At 37.6% G+C, this 20,292-nt stretch overlaps 1 protein-coding gene across 1 annotated transcript in view; it reads left to right on the top strand.

Annotated features, from left to right (window-relative positions):
• The window catches only part of ptpra (protein tyrosine phosphatase receptor type A), a 191,779-nt gene that overhangs the window by 166,090 nt on the left and 5,397 nt on the right, over positions 1-20,292 (top strand). The window contains exons 15-22 of the mRNA XM_039759072.1: positions 5,640-5,775; positions 7,789-7,938; positions 8,875-8,968; positions 9,118-9,194; positions 12,741-12,875; positions 15,836-15,961; positions 16,150-16,301; positions 17,193-17,328. Coding sequence (XP_039615006.1) covers positions 5,640-5,775; positions 7,789-7,938; positions 8,875-8,968; positions 9,118-9,194; positions 12,741-12,875; positions 15,836-15,961; positions 16,150-16,301; positions 17,193-17,328 — 1,006 coding nt within the window. The remainder of the gene's footprint in view (positions 1-5,639; positions 5,776-7,788; positions 7,939-8,874; positions 8,969-9,117; positions 9,195-12,740; positions 12,876-15,835; positions 15,962-16,149; positions 16,302-17,192; positions 17,329-20,292) is intronic.

Genomic DNA, 20,292 nt, shown 5'->3' with positions numbered 1-20,292 from the left:
AGTGAATAGGTGTAGCTGAGCCATCCTAGTTTTTTTTTCTTCTTTTTTTGTATAATATTTGAGTTCATATGAATAGTCAACCATCTCTAACTAACATTGGGTAACTTGTGTTTTAGAGTATAGTAGTAATTAGCTTGTTACATATTTTTTTTATTTTGGCATAATATAGTACATGATGTGATAAAATACAACACTTTTCCTTCAGATTGTGATAATTAAAACATCTGTCTCTGTCTGCAAAATCATTCTTGTGTATTCCTGCTACCTCTACTCCCTCTGAGTGTCTCTTCTCAGCAGCTGGGATCATTGTCTCAAAGAAGAGAGCCAGCCTCGCACCAGAGCATGTCGAAATGCTCACGTTCCTGCACTGCAATCAGGAATATATGAACTGAATCTTTTATAAACAGTACATTGTTTTATTTTATTTGTATTGAAGCTTTATTTAAACTTTTGGACTTTAACACACAACATGGGCATTTTTGGTTAAATGCACCTTTTTTGTTTAAAGACTATGTACACTTTAGTCTGTATTGTTTAATGTATTTCCTTTTTATTGTGATGGTCACACTAATATAAAATATTTATTATTTTCAAATTCATATGTTTCACTGGTTGTGGTTTTAATCTGATTATTATTAATTTTAATCGTGTTAATGCAGAGACATCAGGGTGACAGATGTGAGCAGATCAGGTAAGACATGCACTGGAGCCCAGAACAGGGTGTGCACCACAGGTCGCAGGCATCAAAATAGTCAGGCATGAAATAATCATGACTAATCGGGGGAAAAAAACTGAATGATTAGTCGACTACCAAAATAATCATTAGTTGCAGCCCTACCTTTAATATAGAATTGTGTATTAAGTCTCTTAATGATGGTTTGATGATAAGGCTGGGGGCATAGAATTTTTGTTTTTTTTAAGCTAGAGAAAAATACAAAACCTGTAGTGGTTCCAGGCCATAAAACCACCCAGTCCCCACTGGGCATTCTGCATAACATAAATGTTCTTAAGTTATTCTTTATTTTTTTATTTTTATTTTTTTTTGTTTGAGCTTCTTCTTAGAGGATTTAACGCAGTGGGTCTTGTGGCAGATTGGGGTATCAGCTTTAATTCAAACATCACAGGTGGCTGCTCTAGACTTTTGATTAGTCTGATATGCCAAGACCTAATCTAAATTAGCCTCAGAAAAAAGTGATAGGTACTTATCAGGCTATATTGGGTCGGAAACATGTCTTAAAAAGAATTTAGAATTAACTTCTCCAATGTTAGACTAATGGTTTATAAATACAGAAAAAGTAAGACAATAACTAGTAAACCAAACTGTTGCTGTGCTGCATAATTATATCACAAAACAAAGATCAACTTCATAAAGGGTAAATAATAATGGTGCTTCTATAATAAATAATAATAATAACCACCCCAGGACCTACATGCAAGGATGTTGACCTCACTCAATCCAACTAATGCTATGCTCATGCTTCATTAATATGAGTGTCAAAGTTTCAGGCTACTTTTCTGCCCTAGCTAGTTCACCCGTCAGCATTGAAGGCGGCTAAATGGCCAAAATGTGAGTTACTTGAAAATGCTCTGCAAAAGACTTAGTAGCCCTCTGTCAGTTAGATGAAGATGAGTCTTAAATTGGAAGTCTAGTATAGGAAGTTACAATGGACTAAAAGGAAGAAAATTAGTTTTTTCGAATGTTAGAGTCAGGATGTCAGCTCAATATAAATGTTGTGGTAAGACCTGGAAAAGGTTGTTTATACATGATAAGCAACATATCTGAAATTGGTGTCACTATTTTATAAGTAAGAAAGAAACGTTTGTCAAAGGAAATGGAAGAGAAAAATTGTTTGGGCAATATGGTACAACATACAAGTTTACTCTAGTCTAATTTTCCAGTAACAAGGTAGTGTAGCATGCTACAGCTAATTCTTGCAATTAGATTATTGTAATTGACTTAACTAGAATTGCTTTGTTGCTTGCGTTATGTATCCATTTCTAAACAAGTAATATAAATTACATGAGGTGTCTGAGTGAGCAGTGTCCAGTAATTGTCTTATTGAGCAAGTTTTGAATTTCCCAAATGACATGCAGAGGCTTGTAAAACCACAAGACTTCTGGCAGATCTATACTCAAACATGCATTTACATTTTTTCATAAATCTTAATCATTTTCTTCTTCATTCAGCTGCTTCTGTTAGGGGTTGCCACAGCAGATCATCTTTTTCCATATCTTCCTGTCTTCTGCATCTTGCTCTGTTACACCCATCACCTGCATGTCCTCTCTTACCACATCCATACATCGGCCTTCCTCTTGCCTGGCAGCTTTGTCCTTGACATCCTTTTCTCAATATACCCAACATCGTTTCTCTGCACATGTCCAAACCAATGCAATCTCTCTGACTTTGTCTCTAAACCATCCAACCTGAGCTCACCCTATAATGTACTTGTTCCTAATCCTATCTATCCTTGTCACTCCCATTGCAAATCTTAGAGCTTGAGGTGGCAGAGTTAAAGATGCTATCTCCTGTTTTTTGGTCAGTGCCACCATCTCCAACCCATATAAAATAGCTGGTCTCACTACCTTCCTGTAGACCTTCCCTTTCACTCTTGCTGATACCCATCTGTCACAAATTATTCCTGACACTTTTTTCCACCCATTCAACCCTGCCTGCACTCTTTTTCACCTCCCTTGCACAATCCCCATTACTCTGTACTGTTGATCCCAAGTATTTAAACTCATCCACCTTTACTATGTTCCCTGTGTCTTCACCATTCCACTGACTTCCCTCTCATTTACACACATGTATTCTGTCTTGTTTCTTCCTTTATTCCTCTCCTCTTTAGAACATATCTGCACCTCTCCAGGGTCTCCTCAACCTGCACCCTACTCTTATTACAGATCACAGTACTACTTTATTTAGTATGGTAATGACTTTAGCTGCAGGTGGAAGCTCCTGTCACACTTTACACAACTGTAGTTACGGTTTCATAAGCTGTCTTTCCCAGTCATCTCACGGGAGATCTTTTCCAGAATAAGGAGTGGCATTGAACATGTACTTTGTCGGCATGCCTGTGTCAAACACTGGAAGTTCTGCAGTCTACTTGTGACTTTACGCTGTAGGAATATAAGTAAATAACATTCAATGTGGCTTTTATATAAGTAACCTATGTTTTTGATATAAAGACCATCACAAACAGAACTTTAGCATGATACCTGGTTGAGCTCGGCATGCCCTGCTGTTTCGTTGAAGGACATGTGTGGCATTTTGACCAATAATATCCACTGGCAGGATGACACCCAACCTCTTGCTGCATCCAAACAGTGCCTGTTTACATCTTGTGCAGATGCGTTGTTCTTGTGATTGATTGAAAATGTCTTGTGGGGTGGGCTTTTGTTCTCTTTCTCCAATGAAGAACCTTCATCTGAGTTCACCATTCTTATAGCACACCTTTATTTGAAGATGGCAGTGTCAGATCGGGGGGAGCGTGAATGTGACTGAGAGAATAAAACTGTAAAAAATGCTAACCTTTACAAGTACCATAAATTAACATCAGCTGTTACAGACTCAAATAAAATGTATGTTTTATTGCATAATAATAACAATAAGAGCAGCTCACTACTCAAAACGGTTATTTTGGTTAACAGCTGGACTCAAACTCGCGACTTCTTGATTAAGAGTCAGTATTTCTTACCGCTGCACCACTCAGGTGGTTGCACCAGTGTTGTACCCTAACCTGATTTCTTTTTCTTCGGTTATACTTTTGAATAAAAGTGCACTTGTTTTGTTATATGTGTAACTTTTGTGAAAGTGTTTCTTTGATATTTGGATTTCAGTCTTCACACAGTTTTGTCATTAGTACTAGAACATGAAAAAAGTTTGTGTTTTGAGCTGGTAGAACTGTCTGAATGAGTTGACTGCGGCAGTGGGGGGGATGAGATAGCTGTCTGCTTGCTGCTTATACTTAACGACACATTTACAAAATAAAAGACGCTAATGGAATTTAAGGTGTCCCAGGATTACAAGTTTTTTCGTAGGCTTCAGTGTTAACCTACCTTACACTACTCTTTCCTATGACTTCATGCTGTGGCTCATTAATTTGATCCCCCTGTAGTTAGTACAGCTGTGCAGATACAGTACACATCTTCTCCACTCCCCAGACATCCTCTCACTTTCCAAGATTCCATTAACCAATCTGGTTAAAAACTCCTCAGTCATCTCTCCTAAACACCTCCATACTTCCACAATTATGTCAACTGGACAAATGGCCTTTCCATTCTTTATCCTCTTCATAGCTGTCCTTACTTCCTCCTTGCTAATCCGTTGCACTTCCTGATTCGCTATCGCCATATCATCCAGCCTTCTTTCTATCATTCTCTCCATTCCTCCTTTCTCTGTCCAAATATCACGCCAGGCACCATTCTTGCTGTCACCCTTCCTACTTTTGCTGTAGTTGCCCTGTTGTCTGGTATCTCTTAACTGCCACCCAGTGCCTGTCTTTCCTGCTCCCTAAACTCAACTTTGCAGTCTTTCTTTTTCAACTTCCACCATTTGATCCTTTGCTCTGCCCTCACTCTCCTCCCCTTCTCCATCTTTAGTGTTATCCTACAGACCACCATCCTTTGCTGCCTAACTATACTATCCCCTGCCACCACCAAATTTTTCAGAAATTTTAATGTTTTGTGAAAACTGGAGTGTGCATACAGTACATGTAGTTTAACTCATTCTTTGTGCTAATTGATAATCAAAGCAAAATATTTAATTCTAAAATGTAAATGCTTTCCTTTTAATTGCCACATGACTATTTGTTTTGTATATTTTACTGAGTTGGAAGAGACACAAGGATACTTATTATTTTACACTACAGGTAACCATCCCTTCCTGACCAATAAGTGCTTGTCTCCTGGCTGCCACACTACCAATAGTTTTATTTTCCGATTATTATGTCAAGTGGTTGTATTAAGTCCCTTTGCTTATTTTTAATTAAAATGTATTTTTGTGAAGTAATGGTTTCTACTTTTCTGTTCATTTGTTTGAAAGGGCACAATGAAAATGTAGATTCCTTGTTTAACTGTTTGATTAAATTTTACTGCTAATTTCATCCTTATTAAAATACTAAAAGGACATTTTGGTGTCATCCTTCTCCTTAGTTTGGGGAGTAACTTAAAAGTAACGCAAGTAGTAGCATGATAACTTTTTCTATGAATTAATGAGTAAAGTAATCCTGATTAGTAACTACATGAAATGCAACACTGCTGCTACAGTTGCAGAAATATGTGTCACCACTTATTTTGCATGCATAGCTCAATAAGCTTCTGTTAAGTAAACAATTTAAAAGATTATATAAATAAAATACATATTGTTTTGGATTATTTCTCTGACAAGAAAAATCACACATTTACATTCTTTCAAGTAAAATTTTGTTTTTGTAATGTTTCTTAACTTCTTTATTTATTTAATGCTGCTTATTTGTTCCCCCTGAGCACCTGTTTAAGTCAAAATTACTTGTATCTGTAATAAATAGCAAATATTTAAACTAAAGTAAAACTACACTAAATTATATTGTTTGATGTTAAATTAGGTCCTGTCAGTTTGCTTGCAGATGAATAGACTTTCTGTCCTTTGTTTACTTTCACAGTGCTGGTGTTGGCCGGACAGGCACCTTCATTGTAATTGATGCTATGCTAGATATGATGGCCACAGAACGCAAAGTGGATGTATTTGGTTTTGTGACACGAATTCGAGCTCAGCGTTGTCAGATGGTACAGACAGATGTAAGTAATAACATTAATATTTTGCTTTTCAGTTAGTATATTGTAATACTTATATTGTGTAGTGTGTGGCATATTTTAAAAGATTTTGTCCATATTGGGTGGATGCCCTGCCAGTCTTCACTATCTTCATTGACAGTAGACCCTTATCTGTCTCTGGATCATGCTCTTTGAATCAATTAGGACAAAAATAAAAAAAAACTGCCAATTACTTTATGTATATTGCAACAGGAGAGTGCACACTTAAAGCATCTATTTATCCCTAGAATAATCCCAAAAACTTTGTTACCAATAGTGGCTGCTTATCATATAAAGCAAACAGTAAAGAGAGAAAACAGTTAAAGATAAAATACAAATCAAACAGAAGTAAAATAAAACCCTTGCCAATTGGTCCACTTGTGTTGGTACTGAACCTTATTCATCCAGTTGGGTTGTCTCATCCTCCTGCCCACCTCTAGTGTACCATAAAAAAACTCCTCCTGTCATCTCCTGTGTCTGTCACTCTTCCTATCTCATGTGTACATACTTGGCCACAACTGATCTCTAGACTCTATCAGCCTCTGCTGTAAGGCAATTTTTACCTAGTGCTGGGGTCACTTTCATCGTCACGGGTGGCCCTGCTTTTGCAACAGCAACACCAGCCTCTACAGCTGCCTTGAGAAAGGTCTGGCTGCAGACCTTTAGTGGACATGCCTTTCATGTGATGTCATTCAGGTGTCTGTGGCTAGAGATGATAGTATCGTAGATCTGGAAGGGCCTCCTTTTGTTAAAAATGGAATTGATACTGATGTTCAGTGCCCTTGAATTACATTCATTTTTTTTATTAGGTTTCTTTGCCTGATCTTTTACAAAACACATGTACAGCAATATTTTTTTTATTATTGGACTTTATTGCAGCATTTGCAGATCTTTTGTAGATTGCATGTCAAAAACATCTTAAGTCTCAAAACTTAACAAGGTATGTTTCAAAGTATAACATTGTCTAATGGAAATATTATACATGTGTTAAACTGGGGAAGCACAGTGGTACAGTGCCTTGTAACAAGGGGACCGAAGTTTAAGTCCCAAATGCTCCCTGTGTGGGTTTTGCATGTTTTCTCCTTGTGTACATGAGTTTCCTACAGCTTAGGTGGGGATGGCGATGCTAATTTACCTGCGATGTTTGTTTGTGTGTGTGTGTGCATGCGTGTGTATATACAGTCACACAATGGCAATGTGCACAATGCTTGCTGGAATAGGCACCAACTTCTCCATGACTCTGCTCTGAATAACTGGGTTGAGGAAAAATCGATGGATAGATATGTTAAATTATGGTATTGCGTAATCTGACATAGTCACAGAACAAAAGAATATTTTTTAGGCATGAAATTGTCATGCGCTCTCAAAAATATTATACAATGTTTAACATGAGAGTATTTTTACATTTTAACTGGTTAAATGCACACACAGTGTCACTTTTGTGAACAGCTTTCTGCAATGGCCCAAAAAACCCTTTTGGCTACCTTTTGCAGCTCCTAGTGTCCCTGCATTTCTGAATCTTTTCTAATCCTTAAATTGCTGTATCTTTGATACCACTTTTCTGCTCATTTTGAAAAAGAAACTGTATTCCCTTTTCAACAAATCTAGTACTGTGTGGTAAAGATAAAGGAAGTGTGCTGACATCTTACTAGGTTACTCTGACCTGAACTCTATTCCATTCCCAGCTTTCCAAGTTAGTGGCACTCTTCTGCTAGCTGTTGTTGCAGCTACTGAAACTATTTAGAAAGTGTAATAAAAAAGATGCAATAGGGGAAGTTAAAGCTTTAATTTTAAAAGGAACAGAGATTTTTTTAAGCAGATAGAGAATGTGTTGTACCTGTTGCAAACACTTTTCATTTACTGATATCTCATTTTTTATTTTTTCGTTTGTTTTTGTGATAGGAGTCACTTGTGATATCTTTGAATTGTGTGTCAAATGTACTAATAGCAAGAGTTTACATTTTGCCATGTTTCTGAAACTGACCCTGTCTATTGTAGATGCAGTACGTCTTCATCTACCAGGCTCTCTTAGAACATTACCTGTATGGTGACACAGAGCTAGAGGTGACCTCACTAGAAACACATCTGCAGAAACTCTACAGCAAGGTGGGCAGCACCAACTGCAGTGGACTGGAAGCAGAGTTCAGGGTAAGTCTTGCATGCTTACAGCTTATTAGAATTCTAGATAGTTTTCAAATTAAGACAATTTAACCTTTGTTAAATGTTTTGTTAGGTGGTAGAAAGCTGAGCTTTTCAAAATGCATTTGTAATGTAATGTTCTGAAATGAGACAAAAACTTTAATTGATCAAACATTTTCAGTGTCTTTCATAGTTCTGAATGTGGTGTTGGTTGGTTGTGATGTCCCTGCAAATTCTGCTCAAGAACAAATATGATTTGGTTCACTTAGCCACATGGAGCAAGTCATACATTTTGTTCAGTCATGCATTTCCTTACTGCTCCTTGTGCAGTTCAGTTTTTCTATTGTAATTGCAGTAAATCGTATTGGTAGTGTATAGACTAGACTTGGGTTTTGTATATTCTACAAACATTTTACAAGGGTTAATTATAAAGTGTACAGATTAGTCTGGGCTGGATAGCTATTAATTTTTAAATTACATTCCTTTATACTCTATTTACTTCTTACAGGGATCCAAAAACCAATTCAAAGACATGTAGCAGCAAAGCTTTTTCACCTTTTCACTTCTGTTTTTTTCCTGCCGTAATATGGTTGTCCTGTTGTACTTGATCAAAACTTTTCAAAAGTCTCTTGATCACTTTCCCCAAGATTTACACAAAATTCAGTCACAATTCTTTGTTGCTGTGGTAAAGAAACATCACTTGTGTTCACCAAAATTGGGGTTAAGTTATGACTGTGACTAAACCAAAGCCAGTCCTCGACACTGACTTCTCCACCACTGAGTACATACAGTACAGCCTGTCTCAATATGTTTCAATTGGCCCTCACAGAATGTATATATACAGTGACTTCCTTTGATCTATGTTTGTTTTTTTTTTTTTTTTAAAAAACACAAGTTTTCATTATCTAATGTTTTATGCCTCTCTCTGTCTCTCAATGATATTAGAAACTGACTTCGATAAAAATCCAAAATGATAAGATGAGGACGGGGAACCTTCCAGCTAACATGAAAAAGAATCGGGTTCTTCAGATAATTCCCTGTGAGTGTCCATCTGTCAGCTATAGCTGCTTATGTCCCACAGCAGTGTTTGCATTGATAGGGTGTCTTGGAGTTATTCTAAATTGCCAATTAACAATGTCCTTTATACAAATCCAAGTTGTTGTAATAATCTGGCATTTTTCTTTCTAGATGAATTCAATAGAGTTATCATTCCAGTAAAAAGAGGAGAGGAGAATACAGACTACGTAAATGCTTCATTTATTGATGTAAGTAGATGCTATATTCCTGGGCCATTTCAGTTTGGTGTTGCTGATGAAAGGACCGTTCATTATTCATCCATCCATCCATCCATTTCCCAACCCGCTGAATCCGAACACAGGGTCACGGGGGTCTGCTGGAGCCAATCCCAGCCATCACAGGGCACAAGGCAGGAACCAATCCCGGGCAGGGTGCCAACCCACACACAAACACACCCACACACCCAAACACACTAGGGCCAATTTAGAATCGCCGATCCACCTAACCTGCATGTCTTTGGACTGTGGGAGGAAACCGGAGCGCCCGGAGGAAACCCACACAGACACGGGGAGAACATGCAAACTCCACGCAGGGAGGACCCGGGAAGCGAACCCGGGTCTCCTAACTGCGAGGCAGCAGCGCTACCCACTGCGCCACCGGTGCCGCCCGTTCATTATTCAGATGAGTTAAAATTTTCTAGGAAAATGTAGACGCGTTCTGTGCTCTAGCAATTACTTTTCAATTGGAGGAAAGTACTCTACAGTGCTTATGTATACAATAACTTGAAAGTGAACTGTGACAAATGAGTGTGTTTAGATGGGCACTCTGCATTGGCTCAACCTTGTCTGATGTGTAGGTAATGTCTGTGCTTGAGAAAGCACATCACATATGTAGCTACACCTTCAAAGGTTGATGACATAGATCATAGTATTTTGAATTTTACCCTTGTTCTAAATTTATGGTTATCCAATTGTGTGGTAACTGTGCTAACAGTATTTACAAAGATGAACATAAAGTGTCTGGGCTTGCGAGTGTCCTGGATAAAAAGCAAGATCCAGGCCTTTAATGACCTCTTAGGCACAGCCATCAGCAGTGTGTCTGTCTATGTTGAATACATTGAGTATGTGTTTCACTATTTAATTTTTAAATTTCCAAATTGATCTGTACCTTTGTGAAGTTCGGTGACATGGATCAGATCGTCATATAAAGTAGCTTTCTCTGCTCAAGGCTAATGAGGTTTTTTTTTTTTTCCTCCATTGGCTTGTCAGAGTAGAACATGCCCTTTTGTCCATGAATACGGTTAGTTCCTAACCTCTGTACAGCTTCTAGAGCTGATACATTGTTCTCTCCAGCACTCAAAAGAACATGACATGGTATTGTTCCTACAGTCTCACCATGTGTTGTAAAGTCTTATAGTAACTCACTTAAAAAATTTAAATTAGATGCCACACTACCCAGTCTGAATTGGAATTTGAGGTAAGCTGTTTAGACTTAGCCCATACACAACTGTATCCATCCCACTGTTCTTGCCAACAAGGCAGGCAACTTAATAGAATGAAAGTAGAAACAATAGAAACCATATTAAATTAAGTAAAGATTTGCTAAATGAAACACAGATGTATACCTATAAAGAAATTCATCTATACAGTTATAAGGGACCACAAGCATGTTGTACAAAAGAAGAGCATTACCCACCCCACATCCCCTACACATATATAAAACCACTACAAATACAGAAAATAATGCATGCAAAACCAGTCCAGTTATTAAATGGTTAATGAAGGAAGCATTTTCAAGTTTGTTTGAGATGCTGAAAATAACCTGTCAGTAACTGAAGTAGCTGTAACTGGATGAAATAATTAATGGCAAACGGCACAATCTTCAAAAAGAAAAGAGGAATAATCTTACCATTTGTTTCATGATCAAAGCAGTCAATGTGCAGATAAAAAGAGACAAGAATAAGGGAGCCATGATTTACCAGGTGGCATTTCAAATTCAAACAACCTGAACAGACATATGAGGAAAGACTGGAAGTTCCATCACCAGCAAGAGTAAGTTCTGTATGTCACCGCTATCCCATTTTGTCTGGTGTGAACAGGAAAGAAATTTATATTCACAGCTCAGAAAAATTTAGTTAACACATAAATCACACAATATTCAAGCAGAAAATCTTTCTTGAGTAATACTGTGTAATTCACTGAGGACAAAATGATGCAATAGTGGTTAATGGAAACCAAAATCACCAATCCATTGAGTGCCGATGTCAACATCATACTGAAAATCAAAGTTAAAAATTGTAATTGTACTCTGATCCAACTTGCGTGAATTTCACCACGTCAACTCATAATGTGACTCAGTGGTGTTTATGGCTCCCATATGCCTGTATGCATTCCCAAAAATATCTGGGCATGCTCCTGATGAGATGTCAGATGGTGTCTTCGTGGATCTCCTCCCAAACCAGGATCATAGCATCAGTGAGCTCCTGGACTGTCTGTGGTGCTACTTGGCATCATCAAATGCACCGATACATAATGTCCCAGAGGTTCTCAATTTGATTCAGGTCTGGGGTACATGTGGGCTACTCAGTCGCATCCGTGCCTTCATCATATAGGAACTGTCAACACACTCTGGCCAGGAGCAACCCAGGGCCCACTGCACCAGGGTAAGGTCTGACAATGGCTCTGAGGATTTCATCCTGATACATAACAGCAGTCAGAGTACCGTTGCCTAGCACATGGAGGTCTGACCCACTGCCAAACCAGCCATATTGAGTGATGTTGCAGGCTGTATATCATTCACAACGGCATTTCCAGACTCTTTAACATCTGTCAAATGTTCTCAGCGTGAACCTGCTTTCATCTACGATGAGAACGGGGCACCAATGGAAGATTTGCCAATCATAGTACTCTCTGGCAAATGCCAATCAAGCTGCATTGTGATGGGGCTGTGAGCACAGGTGTCATTAGAGGACATTGGGCCCTCATGCTACCCTCATGGAGTCTGTTTCTGAGAGTTTGGTCAGAAACATGCACACAATAGCCTGCTGAAGGTCATTTTGTAGGACTATGGCAGTGTTCTTCCTGTTCCTTCTTGCACAAAGGAGCAGGTCCTGCTTCTGAGTTGATGCCCTTCTACAGCACTGTCCACCTCTCCTTGTGTAATAACCCATCTCCCGACTATGTTTATTTCAATTTTGGGTCATGGTTAGCAGGAGTCTGTTCAAGCAGCACTGGGCACAAGGTAAGAACCACCTCAGAAGTATTATTTATGATGACTTTAAATCAGGATATAACTATTTGCATAAACATTTATATAATATATGACAGTGGGAGCACAGACATGTAAATAGACTTGACTGGGGTTACTCTGTCAGATACGGGGTTTGAGCATATCTAGACAAAATGACATTGCTGAATCTTAACTGTCTTGGTGTTAGATTGTAATGATTTAAATTTCATTTTATTTTTTTTAAGGGAACATCATTATACATTCATGTATGTTTATAGGGACAGCTACAAACAACATTTACACACCGGGTGTAAATAAACACATTTATATCTCTTTAGCCTTACTACAGTCTGAAATGTAGGCAGTTCACAAAAAAATCACAAATTTAGTGTTAGGCAGTATTATGCAAGATTATTGTAGTTTTAGGTTTCCATGGGATTGAGAACTGACAGCCTCCTTTAACGTTACTGACTGTTTTCTGACACTCATAGTTTCTACTAGGTTTACAGTTATTAAACTTATAAATCAATTGGTCTCCTTTTAATATGTATTATTTTGTTTGTCAGGGTTATAGGCAAAAGGACTCTTACATTGCCAGCCAGGGTCCCCTTCAGCATACAATTGAAGACTTCTGGAGAATGATCTGGGAATGGAAATCATGCTCAGTTGTCATGCTGACTGAATTGGAGGAGCGAGGACAGGTAATTCTAAGGCATAATACATCCCGTGTGGATAGTGTGTCTGGGCATAGCAGTGTACTGTACAGTATGTGAGATTTCATTTCTGAAGAAATAATTCACTGAAAATGTCTATTGCATGAATTGAATGTGATACTTGATGATATCACATCAAATATCACAATATCACTTGTATTGATAACTTACAAAAAAAATTAAATACAAGAGGAAAAACCTAGAGATCACTGTAATCATTACACAACAACCCCTAAACAACCATTTTCACAAAGATGGGTTAATTAAAAGTGTAGAAGAGTCTATATGCATCTCACAGGTTGTGGGTAATTACTTTTATGAATTCTGATAGTCCTATTCTTGACTGATCTAGGGGGTGAACAGAGGGTTGGTGTGCTGTGATGGGTGGGATGAGATGTAGTGACATTTTTTGTTTAACTCCTCAAAAGTTGAGTGAGTTCACATTGAGCTGTTGGAGATACAGTAAATGATTTTAGAAGCAATGTACACCAGAGCATTAAGGGACCAGTAGAACATTTTAATTGTGAACAAAAATGTATTTTGGGAGAATTGTAATTGATAGTTTAAATATGTTTTATATTTATCAAGTACTTATAACCTCTTTATTTTTAAGAATTAACAAAAGACTAATGATGTGTGTGTTTGACTCCAAAAAGCTGCATCTCTGAGGAAGAAAAAAATGTGACTATCTGTCCTAAGCTCTAAAATATTGGTATTAGAAAATTATTGAAGAGCCAGGGTTAACCGATGCACACACATATTGCTCTTTACAGTAACAGCTATAGTCACTGGCTATTTACTTGTTATCATGTATTGACTTCTAAGACACAGATGAATTGTGAATGCAATTAAATAATACCTACTTTTCCTGTTTCCGTAGTTTTAGTAGGACAGAAGGGGTCATTTTGACTTTAAGTATTAGCACAAAGTTGGGTTAATACAAACTGAAGTGTGCACTTTTCTGGGTCAAAAGTGTACCTTCAGGTTGCTCCCCATGGCATTAGACCATCGTATCATCATGTAGATCATTTGGCTGACGTTCTATTGATTGTTCGTCCTTTTTTTTTTTTTTTTTTTTTTGCTTATGCATTGTCTAATACTTTCTGTACCTTGGAGTTCGTAGATGCTTTTGTTTTCTCATATTTGTCTCTGCATGGTTCCCCCAGTCCCTAAGCCAGTTTATGGTTTAATAGAAAAGTTGTTGTTCTTTGGCAACATACCATTGTTGTTGAGAATTACTGCCTGCACATGTTTTTGAAGAAAGTAGAGGATTTCATCTCTTTGTAAAAAAACAGTTTGGTTTACTTCAGCCTTTGAAAGTTTACCAATCTCTGTTTCATGGATGCCCACATAGAACAATCATGTTGTCATTTATATTCATATTTGGTTTTGCTCTTGGGACATGCTTATGTACATTTTGATTTGAAAGATTATCTTGTTTAATGGTGTTCTTATTAAATATCACTTATGGTAGTTGACCCGTGGGACTTTCTCCCATATAACAGGAATTCATAGTCAAGAACGTTCATGTGCTTCTGGGGTATGTTGAACAATGGTAGAGTAAAGGTAACACTACATACTTCATTTTATAAGCTCCTTTAATACCTAATGCACCAATAAAATTCATGATCTGTGAAAAATGGGTTATCTCCAACTGATTTCAACTGAACCCTGGTCCTGCTAAAACCACTTAGGGCTCAGATTCAACTCAGAAACAGAAGCCTTGCCATTCTCCTACAGAATATTTTGGTATCAGTCAGAATTCACAGCCCTCTATGAAGACATGTTGCCCTGATCTGCAGTGTTGATAGAAAAAAGCAACAGAAAAACAATGTTTTTTTGTTTTTTTATATATATAGCTAGGGTTAAATATTTTTGGTGATACAGTTGGTGGCACAACAAATGTGTTGCTTTTGTTGTAACTTAAAAGATCAATTTTACACTTATTCATCAGAAGAACAAGTGAAGGTTTTCCCCTAACTAGCCTCCCTCAGTTATTATTGCTCCTTAATATCGTATTATTATTAAAATAATTTAATGAGCTGCAGAAAAGAGGCCCTGACAATCCTTGAACATGTTCTTGTAGTTTTTTGGGGTGTATTGCACTTTGTGATGTTTTCTTGATGATTCATGTGAAGGGCATGCAAGGCTATTCTATTTCGAGTTAATGTGGTCCTAAACTGTCTACAAGTGGAGCAAATTTTTTTTGATTAGATTGATAGATGACAATGAGTTTTGTAATCAGACTGAAGGGTACTTTCATGGTGTACCTCAGTAACGATATGGATTAGATCTACATAGCTAATTTTTTTGGTATTGTAATCAAAGCAAGCCTCTAAAAATGTGTCTTGGTGATTGGCACTTTGTCTGGTTAACTTGGTGCCTAATTTTTTAGCACATGCATGCATACATGCCATGATGGCTGCGCCAGTGACCCTTCCAGTAAACATGCTTTTGCTCTACCAAAACAGACTGGCAATAAAAGCCAAAAAAAATGGATGAAAATGTAACTTGGGACAGGCACAGTAAACAACAGACACTCGAAAGTATTACCGTATAGAGCTCAGCAAACACATCTTGGGTGTTTAATTGATTATCTGAGTAAAATCCAGGCTGTGAATTTGAAAGAGACTTAGTAGTTTTCACACAGATGGTTAGTGCACCTTAAAAACACATTAATCTGTTCTAATAAAAGTTTAAATTCTAACATGCATATAATCTGCATCAGAGGGGAGTGGGGCCTATCATTTTTGCCTTCTGCTGAAAGTACTTCAGTAATTTGTTGTTGTTGAACTTAAAAAAAAAAAAAAAGTTAATGTTAAAAAAAAGGGAAATATTTAATGTGACCTTCCATAGTGTTACTGCTGTAGTACACATTTGTAGATGTGTACACAACACAATGAGGTATAAACAGTAAATATAGTTTTCCTTCTTAATTTCTTCTGTAGGAAAAGTGTGTGCAGTATTGGCCCTCAGATGGCTCGTTAAGTTGTGGTGACATCACCATTGAGCTGAAGAAAGAAGAGGAAAATGAGAGCTACACAGTCAGAGACCTCTTGGTCACCAACATACGAGTGAGCGATGTCTTCCATCTTTTGAGCATACAAGCTTGTCTCTCCATTTTTTAATCAGCTCTTCTGTCTTCTGGTTTTTGAAATCAAATTTGTCTATTCCATGCATCTCACCTTTATTGTAACTTTATATTCTCAGCTGTCTTATCCTTTTAGTTCATTAAATGTTTCTAATTTTTCTTGTTCTACAGGAGAACAAATCCAGACAAGTCCGCCAATTCCATTTCCATGGCTGGCCAGAAGTTGGAATCCCAACAGATGGCAAAGGAATGATCAACTTGATTGCTGCTGTTCAGAAACAACAACAACAGTCTGGCAATCATCCAATCACTGTGCATTGCAGGTCTGTACATTATTGCCAGGATGCTGCAGTATAGGTCAATGCATATATGATAAATAATGAACTCTATTGTGAACTGTACTGTATTGTGCATTATATTTACCCCATTTTTGACACTTATTGCATGCCCAACCTCCCTGGAAGGGAATCTTTCTCTAAATTACATTTCCCAAGATTTCTTCCACTTTTTTTAGAAGTTTTTTTTTTCGTCTTTTTAAGGAATCAAGTCTGAGAGGCTGTCTACAAAAAAGGACCTTTTAAAGTCCATTGAGACATACCTTATGTGATTTTGGGCTGCACAAGAAATAAATTATTGTTCTATTAAAAAGCAGTGGTTTTATTATTAACAGTGTATTAACAGTAGTTCTATCAACAATGTAAAGAAACTTTTAAATACTTTATTTTCACCAGCAACATTCCAATTCTCCATTCGAATAAGGGTCCTAGAAGTATGACACCACGAAGAGTGCAGGCTTACATGCTTATGTGCCGCAAATTTAAAATGTTTCTTTGCAGTATCCACTTTCAATGCACATAACACATTTAGTAGCTGGTAACTGTGTAATGCTCTTCTTACAGTTGTGTTACAAGTCAGATGCCTTCTAATCAAGAAACGACTGTCCATATTAGTGCCAGAGCCATCTCATCTTTCAATTGATTGTCACTATCTCAGTCACTGTCTTTATCATCAAAATAGTCATCTTGCAAAAAATCTAGTTGTTTCAAAACATCAGATGCTTTATATCTTTTTCATGATGAAATAACTAAATACTAAACACATTTTGTAATCTTGACCAAGGACTAAATTGGAAAATGCATGCATGCTGAAAAATAACAAGTGAGACTTGTGAAGCTAATTGTCATCTCCAACAGTAAATATCTCTCATCTTTTAGTGCTGGCGCTGGCCGAACAGGTACCTTCTGCGCCTTGAGTACAGTGCTAGAGAGGGTTAAAGCAGAAGGCATCTTAGATGTGTTTCAGACAGTCAAGAGTCTCCGACTACAACGACCCCACATGGTCCAGACACTGGTGAGTGTTTCTCATGATTTAATAAGTAATCTCATGGATGTACAGGGAGCATCTGTAACTATTTTTGTGAAATTGTTACTCTTTTAACTTGTTAAAATTACGATGTATGTTTACGAGTTTTTTTTTTTTTTGACAGAAAATAGGCAAATTCAGTTTACAAATTGGGTATTTCTTTCATTGTTAGCTCATTATAGACAAGTCAAGTAGTCTATCCATTTACCAACCCGCTATATCCTACCTACACGGTCACGGGGGTCTGCTGGAGCCAATCCCAGCCAACACAGGGCACAAGGCAGGAAACAAACCCCAGGCAGGGCGCCAGCTCATCGCAGGGTGCACACACACACACCCACGCACCAAGCAATTTAGAATCGCCAATGCATCTAACCTTCATGTCTTTGGACTATGGGAAGAAACTGGAGTACCCGGAGGAAATCCATGTAGACATGGGCAGAACATGCAAACTCCACGCAGGGAGGACCCGGGAAGCGAACCCAGGTCTTCTTACTGCGAGGCAGCAGAGCTGCCCACTGCGCCATTGTGCCACCACCTATACACATACCTTTGTTTATTATACAGTTGTTTGAAACTATTTCCCAGAACCACAGTACAATATATATATATATATATATATATATATATATATATATATATATATATATATATATATATATATAAATAAAACAATATAACAATACAGAGGTGTGTGTAATTTTGCATAAGGGAATGTAGAACAAGTAGCAACATCTTTACAAATTAACATTATATTGAAAAACACCAATCAGTGATGATAGAAGATGTGCAATAGGCCTGGAATGCAGAACAGTAACTGGATATGAGTCTATGATAACATCTCATTCATTAATAAATATATATACACATATACATATACACACCACTTGCCATTTTCTGAAACGTGAGTTATAAATCACAAAGGTTGATTAACATTTTTCAAATAATTGTACATTTTTAGCTGGTTAAATGACTTTACCTAGAGTTGCATAGTTAGTCACCTTTATTGATTAATCTTGAAACATGGTGACTTATTTAGTAGGCCATATGACTTTATGTGCACAAATATGTAACAATGACTGGGTAAAATAGTTGTGTCCTTTTTTTTAGAACGTAAATGTATATTTTTGAATAAAACAATCATGGTTCTTATATATTCAGCTTTCCATTTATCAGCTCAACATGCTATATACATTTGCAAATACAATCTAATTAAAATAGGACTTTGTTTTAAATGACTGTGCTGGTACAAAGTGTTTTTGCAGTAATAACAACACCTAGAACTATTCTTCCAGGTCCATGTTACCTTAATTTATAGTAGATTTTTTTTCTGAAAGAATAAAGGTTAAATATTATTTTGCTTAACTAAATATGACCTATTTTAGACTTATCTGTATAAAAAAAACACACAGCAGGAAGCATGTTCAACGGGCTGTGCTGTTGAGTAAAATCTAAGTGGGTGCAAACCTACAGTATAAGGGCCGCACTTAAGATACTGTGTGTATTTTTATTTCATCATTCCAAAGTGTCTTTCATCCTTTCATGGTGTCCTTAATGCTTACAACAGATGTTGACTCATTATTTAAAATATGTCCTTCTATGTTTTGAAATGTAAGAAAGATTATTAGAAATGTATTAATATTTCTTTGTAAAGGTTAATGAATGAACAGTTAATTTATTGTTTTGCACAGATGGATGTACCTTTGCTGTGCACTTTACAGTCAACCCTATGGTAAATTGGGATGGGGATTTAGTAGAGCTTTTGGGAGAGGTGAGGACAATAAGGATATTAAAATCAAATTTCTATAGCACCTTCCTAGAGATTTTAGTGAGAAAAGTACAAATAACTTTCTTATTTCCAAATGGCGTGATTAACAGTTATTTGATTAATGTCCACCTAACATAGCCTTTTCCTGTGTTAGGTAAGGGTAAGCTTTTGGGAGATATTTCTGCCTCTTCAAGTTATCATTCGGAAGCCTCTTTGACATTTTCTGTCACTTTTAGCAAAATCATCAATGAATGCTATCACAAAGTCGGTTGTATCTTCTTCTTCTTTCGGCTGCTCCTGTTAGGGGTTGCCACAGCGGATCATCATCTTCCATATCTTTCTGTCCTCTGTATCTTGTTCTGTTACACCCATCACCTTCATGTCCTCTCTCACCACATCCATAAACCTTCTCTTAGGCCTTTCTCTTTTTCTCTTGCCTGGCAGCTCTATCCTTAGCATCCTTCTCCCAATATACACAGCATCTCTCCTCTGCACATGTCCAAACCAGAGCAATCTCACCTCACTGACTTTGTCTCCCAACAGTCCAACTTGAGCTGATCCTCTAATGTACTCATTTCTAATCCTGCCCATCCTCGTCAGCCAATGCAAATCTTAGCATCTTTAACTCTGCCACCTCCACCTCTGTCTCCTGCTTTCTGGTCAGTGCCACCATCTCCAACCCATATAACATAGCTGGTCTCACTACCATCCTGTAGACCTTCCCCATCTGTCATAAATCACTCCTGAGACTCTTCTCCACCCATTCCATCCTGCCTGCACTCTCTTTTTAACCTCTCTTCCACAATCCCCATTATTCTGTATTGTTGATCTCAAGTATTTAAACTCATCTACCTTCACCAACTCTACTCCTTGTATCCTCACCATTCCACTGACCTCCCTCTCATTTACACATATTTATTCTGTCTTGTTCCTACTGACCTTCATTCCTGTCCTCTCTAGAGCATATCTCCTCCTCTCCAGGGCCTCCTTAACCTGCTCCCTACAATCGCTACAGATCACAGTGTCATCAGCAAACATTATAGTCCACTCCTGTCTAATCTCATCTGTCAACCTGTCCATCACCATTGTAAGTAAGAAAGAGCTCAGAGCCGATCCCTGATGTAATCCCACCTCCACCTTGAATACATCTGTCTCTCCTACCGCAGACCTCACCACTGTCACAC

Source organism: Polypterus senegalus, chromosome 7, assembly GCF_016835505.1.
Source record: "Polypterus senegalus isolate Bchr_013 chromosome 7, ASM1683550v1, whole genome shotgun sequence".
NCBI classification, from domain to species: domain Eukaryota; kingdom Metazoa; phylum Chordata; class Cladistia; order Polypteriformes; family Polypteridae; genus Polypterus; species Polypterus senegalus.
The sequence above is the reverse complement of the archived record's forward strand: the minus strand, read 5'-3'. Positions and strand labels throughout refer to the sequence as shown.